General features: G+C 32.6%; 2 protein-coding genes across 4 annotated transcripts in view; one reads left to right on the top strand and one right to left on the bottom strand.

Annotated features, from left to right (window-relative positions):
- The window catches only part of dnajc17 (DnaJ (Hsp40) homolog, subfamily C, member 17), a 78,893-nt gene extending 78,540 nt beyond the window's left edge, over positions 1–353 (top strand). The window contains exon 11 of the mRNA XM_051133682.1: positions 1–353. This exon is cut by the window's left edge and continues 179 nt beyond it. The gene's annotated coding sequence lies outside the window, so the exon portion shown is untranslated.
- Positions 354–3,450: 3,097 nt separating this feature from the next.
- gchfr (GTP cyclohydrolase I feedback regulator) lies at positions 3,451–7,827 on the bottom strand. 3 transcript variants are annotated; one of them, XM_051134258.1, is made up of 3 exons: positions 7,675–7,827; positions 6,435–6,529; positions 3,451–4,253 (listed from the first exon to the last, which is right to left on the bottom strand). In XM_051134258.1, the coding sequence occupies exons 1-3, from the start codon at positions 7,708–7,710 to the stop codon at positions 4,115–4,117; spliced, it is 270 nt and encodes an 89-aa protein (XP_050990215.1). In that variant the 5' UTR covers positions 7,711–7,827; the 3' UTR covers positions 3,451–4,114. The 3 variants fall into 3 exon arrangements, with proteins under 3 accessions (XP_050990215.1, XP_050990216.1, XP_050990217.1); XM_051134259.1 differs by having other exon boundaries at positions 6,435–6,526; positions 7,675–7,826; XM_051134260.1 differs by lacking the exon at positions 7,675–7,827 and adding an exon at positions 7,560–7,661.
- Between the last annotated feature and the right edge of the window lie 1,236 nt (positions 7,828–9,063).

Below are 9,063 nucleotides of genomic sequence, written 5' to 3'. Positions count from 1 at the left end.
CCACTCATCAATAAAGCCTTTTTGATTAACATTTTTATTAATTGTGTTGAATATTTTTATAGTGCTTTTCTGGCAAGTCCAGTTGTATTTATTTATGTGGGTAAAATTCGTCAATTAGCAAATGACTTCAACTTTAAAGCAGCTTAATAGAAGACAACAGTGTCATTATTCTATTAAAATAAAGAAACAGGGAAATGAAAACTCCTTTTTTGGTGTTTAAGCCTCAAATAAAGACTCTGGATTGAATCAGTGTGGAATGACTCAACAGATGATGATTATTATTATGATTTGCGAAATATTTTGCATCTAAAGTGTGATTGTGCTGTGTTTCTTTAAAATAAATATTTTTTTTTAATCTACTGCATTGACATTCAGATATTTTAAAGTGCTTTACTGACATGAGACTCAAATATTGCTGTAGTTTCTGATCACTGAATCTGTTTGGTGTGTTTGAGATCTTGATTGAATTTTAGGAGTCTGTAGACTCAAAGAAAGATGTTCTCGTCCAGGACCATTTATTTTTACGCCCACAAATGAAGATCTGTGAAGACTTCATTGATGAACATGATGACTCATTTACAATTAATCCAAACAGTTTATGAATTAGTCATGAGTGGAAGCCCATGGAAGCCTTGGAATAAAAAAAAGGTAATTACAACTTTTTATCTCACAGTTTTGACTTTTTTTCTTGCAATTCTAAGTTTATATGGAATAAAAATAAAAATGCAATTGTGAAATATTTTGCAATCCTACTGAGATAATGTCTTGCAATAGCAAGTTTACATCTCACAATTCCTTTTTTATTTGAAAAGATAATTGCAACTCTTTATCTCACAATACAGTCAGTTACAGTTTCCATTTTATTGCAAAATAGTGAGTTTATATCTCATAAATGTATTTATAGCGATCCATATCCTGAAAAAGTGAGAGTTATGAGATAAAAAGTCACAATAGCATTTTTTATATATTTAATTTTTTTATTCTGTGGTGGAAAGAACAGAATATTTTTGTCCTAATGTTAAAAAAACACACATAATGTGCTTTTTATTACATTTTTTACATTTTTAATTATTTAATTCTAAGATCATTTTAGAATATATTTTTGTCTTAGTTTATGCATGTGACATTTGTACTTCAGGTAAAATGGTAAATGAGGTGAGAGGATGAATGTAAAGACATTTATTAAAGAAATGAAGTGACATGAGATGAAATTACATAAGATTAAATCTCAAAACATGTACAGTAATTGGAATTTGTGCTTTCTCTGATTCATGATCTGTGGATTCAGTTTTTATTTTTGACTTTTATATGTAAGGAAAGCAAGGTTTGTTTTGTAATTGTCACAATTTTCTGATAAAAAGTCAAAATAGCATTTTTAATTTTTTTATGTATTTGTTTTTAACTCTTTATTTCACAATACTGACTTTTTTTTTGTAAAATATTGAGTTTATATCTAATAAATGTATTTATAGCAGTCCTTATGACATAAAAAGGTCAAAATAGCATTTGTTTATATATTTTATTTTTAATTCCACAGAACGGGATATTTTTGTTCTAATGTAAAAAAAAAAATACATAATGTGCTTTTTATTGTTTTTTTCTATCACTGTCTTAATTATGATGTTTGAGATTTTAATTTACATTTTTTTTTTTTTTTTGTGAATCTGTTCACTTTTTGCTGACTTTGTTTTTTGCAGCATCACCAGCCAATCCTGTGTCTTGAGAAATATTAGTCACATGACATTTACTGCTCAGCTGATTGGCTTAGAGTTGTCAATGATGGCAGCAGGTAGGTCGTACTCTTTCTTTGAATTTTTTTTAGACAAATGTGAATGTCAGTAGAGTTTTCAACTCCAGGTTGTGTAGACATTCATTGTGACAGCCCAAAATGAAATGTATTTTAAAAGCAGTGTAAATTATTAAATTGTTCTGAAATATGTGACCCCTGGACAACGAAACCAGTAATAAGGGTCCATTTTTTTAAATTAAGATTTGTATATTTATTTATTATATTTATATAAATAAGTTTGTTAGGATAGGACAATATTTGGCTGAGATACAACTATTTGGAAATCTGTAATCTAAGGGTGCAAAAAAATCAAAATATTGAGAAAATCACTTTTTAAGTTGTCCAAATGAAGTTCTTAGTAATGCGTATTACTAATCAGAAATTAAGTTTTGATATATTTACAGTAGGGAATTCACAAAATATCCTTATGGAACATGATCTTGACTTAATATCCTAATGATTTTTGGCATGAAAGAAAAATCGATCATTTTGACCCACACAATGTATTTTTGCTATTGCTACAAATATAACCGTTCTACTTAAGACTGGTTTTGTGCTCCAGGCTTACATATTATTCCTCCGATTAATCATTTACAAGACCATACTGAAATATGAAAGTAAACAGAAGTGGAACAAATGGTAACTATGAAAGAATGTATTCTGAGTTCATGTCATCTCTTTCCTGGTTGTGTTTCGCATGCGTGTCTTGTCCACATTCATCACTGGCTGTGATTGGGTGGCGTGTGGCACATGTCGTTCCTCATGTCGTCTCCACACCATCAAACCGCTGTGATTCCAGTTAGTCATTTTTCTCAGAAGGCTTTTCTTTTGCTGCTTCTCTCCATCAAGCTCTGTTTCCTCTCCTCGCGGCCGTCACATGGTTCTGTTTACTTCTGTGGGCTTTCCTTTCATGTTCCTGGAAAGAAGTGGAACACACAGAGTCCCGTTCACATTACAGCACAGGAAATACAATTACAGCCGCCGTCCTGAAGACGTGTCCCGCCACGGGCCGAGCAGAAACCCCTCCGTCTTCACCCGGTGTCACCTCACAGCTTCCATTTGATCCGCCGAAGGGGGAAACAGCAAAATGAACAGCAGAAATTCATTTCTGATTAGCATTTTTATTTTTTGCATTGAAATGTTGAGAATTTAAGTGAATTTTGTTTCTTTGAAAAATAAATGAATATTAATATAAAAAAACTGGATATAATATTTGCTCAAATCGAGTTTGAGTTTTAGCCGCTTATAGCAAGATTATTATGGTTAACTAAAACTAACATTAAATCCAATAAAAAAAAAACTAAAATAAATAATAATACACTTGGTGTACTAAAATAAATAAAAAATGAAATAAAAATGAATAAAAACTATATAGACACAAAACATAGCAACTACTAAAAATGACAAAAACACAAAAAATAAAATTAAAATATAAAATTAAAATAAAATGAACAATATAAAAAATAAAACTGAAATAGAAATTACTAAAAACTACAAAAATGACTAAAATTAATATAAAATGGAAAACAAAAATAAAAACAGATTAAAAAAATAATAAAAACGATACCAGTATCTTGAGACTAAAACATATATAGCAAAATGCTGATCAAATTAGGTTTGAATGTTTTGCAACTTTGAATCAAACATGCAACAATTTGAAACACTTTAGAACAGATCATACTTTATTTTACCTTATTTTTAATTACAGCTTCTCACACAAGCATACAGAAACAATATTAACGTCAAGATTGAATACAGAAAAAATATATGAAGTGTTCATTTGCAGTAAAACAGATAACTGTTTTTAAACATTTAAAAATCATGTTTTTAATTATGTTATCATGTTTTTATTGTAGTTATTTTTACTTTATATCAAAATAACCCAAGTGCAGTTTTATTGAGATTAACTGGAATGCACAATGAAAAAACATGATTTTTAAGTTATCTGTTTTTACAAATGAACTCTGCATATGTTTACATACACTTAAGACTTTTACGAACTATATAACAAAGAATGAGATTTATTTTGAGCTAAAATAGAATTGCAAAGCATTTACTCAAAATACAAAACAGAATAATAAAGTTTATTATCATGTTCCTCAATGAACTCATTCATATTACTACAATTACAAAACAAAACTTGCTTTCGTACATATGAGTCAAAAAAAAAAAAAAAAATCCAGATCAAGAATCAGACAAACGCACAAATTCCAAATACTATACGTTTTGAGATTTCACGTCACTTCATTTCTTTAATAAGTGTTTCTGCGATCACCCTCTCTCACCTCATTTACCATGTTTACCTGAAATACAAGAGACACTGAGTCACAGCGTGTCACTCGTCTCTTTATGAAGACACCAAACCAGCGTCTGACCCACTCCCGTCATGCTGACCACTCTGTACCCGATCTTATCCAGTTTGTCCAAGACGAGTCTCGGTGGTTCGTCCACATGATACTCTGAGCTGTGAGACACACAGATGTCACAAGTGGTTTAGTTAAAGACAAGCTAATCTAAATATGATGCACTTCGCAACATTTCTGTTTTTGAGAATCATTTGTGTGGTGAAGAAGTCTTGTATTACCTATTAATCAGCAGAAAAACACCGAAAAATATGATTCCTGTGTTTATCTGAGGCAGATGGCAACTGTTTGATCAATTCTAAGCCCATTTTCACATGCATGGCATTATTTTATGCCTAATCCTGATTTTGAAGTTAATTTATGCCCTGAGATGGAAGAAAATGCAAACATCAGCCTGAGGTTTTCTGCTGCATATTTGAGTGTTTTCCTCCATGCAATTTGTGAAAAACATATTTTGTAAAGTTTTAGACATTAAATGGAATATTTGAACATATTTTTTTCCAGTCCTTTGCAGTTAAACTAAAAAAAAGTTTGTCAAGACAAACTTAAGTTAGCTTGAGAAAGCCAGAGCAGAAAGTTTAAAAAGTTTAAAAGGTTTAAGAAGTTTTAAAAAGTTTTAAGTTTGGATGGTTTTCAGTCTGAAACAGTTTGAACCAATTATAGCATGATTAGCAAGTTGTTAGCATATTTTTAAGATGATTAGCAAGTTGCTAGCATTTTTCTAGCATGATTAGCAAGTTGTTAGCATGTTGCTAACATGTTTATAGCATGATTAGCAAGTTTCTAGCATGTTGCTATCATGTTTCTATTATGATTTGCAGGTTGTTAGCATGTTTTTACATGATTAGCAAGTTGCTAGCATGTTTCTAGCGTGATTAGTAAGTTGTTAGCATGTTTTAACATGGTTAGCAAGTTGCTATCATGTTTATAGCATGATTAGCAAGTTGTTAGCATATTTTTAACATGATTAGCAAGTTGCTAGCATTTGTCTAGCATGATTAGCAAGTTGTTAACATGTTTTTAACATGGATAGCAAATTGCTATCATGTTTATAGCATTATTAGCAAGTTGTAACCATATTTCTAACACGATTAGCAAGTTGCTAACATGATTAGCACGTTGTTAGCATGTTGCTATCATGTTTCTATTATGATTTGCAGGTTGTTAGCATGTTTTTACATGATTAGCAAGTTGTTAACATGTTGCTAGCATGATTAGCAAGTTGCTAGCATGTTTCTAACATGGTTTGCAAGTTGCTAGCATGTTTCTAGCATGGTTAGCAAGTTGTTAGCATGTTTCTAACATGGTTTGCAAGTTGCTAGCATGTTTCTAGCATGGTTAGCAAGTTGTTAACATGTTTCTAGCATGATTAGCAAGTTGGTAGCATTTTTCTAGCATGATTAACAAATTGTTAGCATGATTAGCAAATTGCTAGCATGTTTCTAGCGTGATTAGTAAGTTGTTAGCATGTTTTAACATGGTTAGCAAGTTGCTATCATGTTTATAGCATGATTAGCAAGTTGTTAGCATATTTTTAACATGATTGGCAAGTTGCTAGCATGATTAGCAAGTTGTTAGCATGTTGCTAACATGTTTATAACATGATTAGCAAGTTTCTAGCATGTTGCTAGCATGTTTCTATTATGATTTGCAGGTTGTTAGCATGTTTTTACATGATTAGCAAGTTGTTAACATGTTGCTAGCATGTTGCTAGCATGATTAGCAAGTTGCTAGCATGTTTCTAGTGTGATTAGTAAGTTGTTAGCATGTTTCTAACATGATTTTAGCATAATTAGCATGTTAGCCTGATTAGCCAGTTACTAGCATGTTACTAGCATGATTAGCAAGTTACTAGCAGGTTGCTAGTCTGTTTTTAACATAATTAGCATGTTGTTAATTTTTTTATTAGTAATATGCATTGCTAAGAACTTTTTAGATTTTCTCAATATTTAAATTTTTTGCACCCTCAGATTCCCGATTTTTAAATATTGTCCTGTCCTAACAAACCATACTTCAATGGAAAGTTTATTTATTCAGCTTTCAGATGATGTATTGATCTCAATTTTAAAAAATTGACCATTATGATTGGTTTTGTGGTCCAGGGTCACACATATGTATTTTATTTTGTGAAAAAGCTGTATGTAGAAGGTTTTATTGGTGATTTTGAACTCAGCATCATCAAATTAGCGAATATTAGGCATTTTTTCCAAATCAGCAGAATGAGAAGTTAATGTGTTGACTGTAACATACTTGTCTGAGAAATCACTACACCAAACACTTACAAGTTGTTTCCTAGAATGGTTGTTTTCCGGGCTCCGAGATAGTTCATGATGGAAGGATCTGAAAATTCGTCACCGACCATTGTGGGCCCCGTCTCCTGAAAACAATCACAGTTTGAACACTTAATGTAACTGTAATGTAATTTTGTCTTTATGTTTGTCTTGTTTTGCCAACACTAGAACTATTGTTTTATCACAGCGAATGTCTTTTGTCAAGTGCTTTTCTTGTAAAATGTGTTTGTTCTGTCATCAAAATTAGAGAAATGTGTCATTCCATCACTTGCTCACCAACAGATCCATTGTAGTGAATGGGTGCCGTCAGAATGAGCGTACAAACAGCTGATAAAAACAAAACAATAATCCACAAGTAATCCACACCACTCCAGTCCAATAGTTAACATCTTAAGAAGAAAAAAGCTGAAACAAATCCATCAAGACATTTTTAATCCATAATAACGCTTCCTCCCGTGAAAAAGTGGTCTGGTCTGAATCAGGAGAGAAATCTGCACAGATCAAGCCAAGTTTACAAGCCAAAACAGCTCTAAACAAATATGTGGCTGGATTTTGATTTCATATTTTAGCTTTTGTTTCAGCTTTTGTCTTCTCAAGATGTGAACTGATGGACTGGAGTGCTGTGGATTATTGCAATGTTTTTATCAGCTGTTTGGACTCTCATTCTGACGGCACCCATTCACATCCATTGGTGAGACAGTCATGGAATGACACATTTCTCCAAATCTGATGAACAAACAAATCCTAATCTTGGATGGCCTGAGGGTGAACACATTTTAAGCAAATGTTCATTTTTGTCTGAGCTATTTCTTTAAGTATAACTCCAGAATCTAAATACCACGTATTCTTGCACTGAAACAGTTGTTATTATGTATGCTGTGGCTTAAATCCGTCAACACTAAATGATTCACTTTCGTTTTACATTTCAGGTTCACACAGGCAGGTGCACGAGCTACACAAGCACGAAATGCAATCATTAAACTTCCTTGTTTGAACATAATGATTCAGAACGCAACGCAAAGCATGGTAAGTAAAAAACATCCTGTCCAAAATATGTCTTCTGCACATGCAGGTTACTTATATAATAACAAGTCCAATGCAGCAACAGACATGCACCTGTAATCCTCTAATGCATCGTAATATCATAATCAGTGCTGTCCATAAAGCGCATATGCGCCATGTCTCGCTCGGATTGATGTCGCGCACGGAGCCGCTCGTGTTTTATACGCACCAGTCGGATCTGTGTGCTGATGAGGATGTACGGCATCCCGGCGGCAGGACGGGCAACTTTCCAGCGGAATATCGAGGAGGGTCTCGGATGCGTCGCTTCTGTCTCTCCGCGCTGCGCTCTGCTCGTGTGCGCACTCGCAGCGGAATGCGAAACGCCCACCGCGCTCCACCAATCAGCGCCCGCGGGCCGCTAGGGGAATGCGGAAACACCCATCGCTCTCGACCAATCAGCGTCCTACAAAACAGAACGCGTTTTGGATAGATACTCTCCAGATGATGTGGGATATTATGTCAGATCGATATTATGCGCATTTAATATTCTAGATAATTAAATGACAGAAGTTATGAAAACAGTTTTTATGAACGTTCCCTCAACTTTCAAAACGTTTGGGATTTTTTCGAATGTTGAGGCTACATTCCATGTTATTATTTTGCAAGCACTTTGGGAATGTTACTTTGTAACTTTACTTTATTACTTTCTCTGAACGTTCTGAAATAAATAGTAACATTTAAAAAATGTTACATGAGCTAAAATGTTTCAAGAAAGATAATTTTAATTTTAATTATCTAGAAAGATAATTATTTAATTATCAAGAAAGATCATTTTAATTTTAATTATCTAGAATATTATACATAAATAATTTATTATACTAGAATAATATACATAATAATGTTTTAATGTTTTAATATACATAATAATGTTTTAATTAGCTATTCAAGAAAGACACTGATATGCTCAGAGACGGATGAACACACACACTGACAAGAGATGGAAATAAGAGCAAATCTGGCATGAAAGCTGCAGATATGGAAAATAGTTTTTAAACCGCAGACCTCTCATGAAAGCATGGTGAAAGGAAAATGATTTAATCTGGTTTATTCATCTTCTTTCTGGACAAAGGCCTGACCAGACCAACCCGAATGAACCTATTCATTAAAAAGATATTTGATTAGTGCATACAGAAGATGTGATATTTGAGTTTATTTCTTGGAATTCTGAGTTCGTTTCTCACAATTCTGACTTTTTGCTTGCAATTCTGAGTTCACTTCTCACCGTTCTGACCTTTTTTCTTGTGATTCTGAGTTTATTTCTTGCAATTCTGACTTTTTTTCTCTGAATTCTGAGTTTATTTCATGCAATTTTAACTTTTTTTGTAATTCTAAATTTATTTCTCACAATTCTGACTTTTTTCCTCTGAATTCTGAACTTATTTCTTGGAATTTGTAATATAATTTAGAATTTTTTCACAATTCTGACTCTTTTTTTTTTGTAATTCTGAGTTTATTTCTCGCAGTTCTGACTTTTTCTCTGAATTCTGAGTTTCTTTCTTGGAATTCTTGCTTTTTTCTTGTAATTTTGAGTTTTTTCCACTATTTTGACTTTTTTTTT

This window comes from Labeo rohita, chromosome 17 (assembly GCF_022985175.1).
Source record: "Labeo rohita strain BAU-BD-2019 chromosome 17, IGBB_LRoh.1.0, whole genome shotgun sequence".
NCBI lineage: Eukaryota > Metazoa > Chordata > Actinopteri > Cypriniformes > Cyprinidae > Labeo > Labeo rohita.
This window is presented reverse-complemented; position numbering and strand designations above follow the sequence as displayed.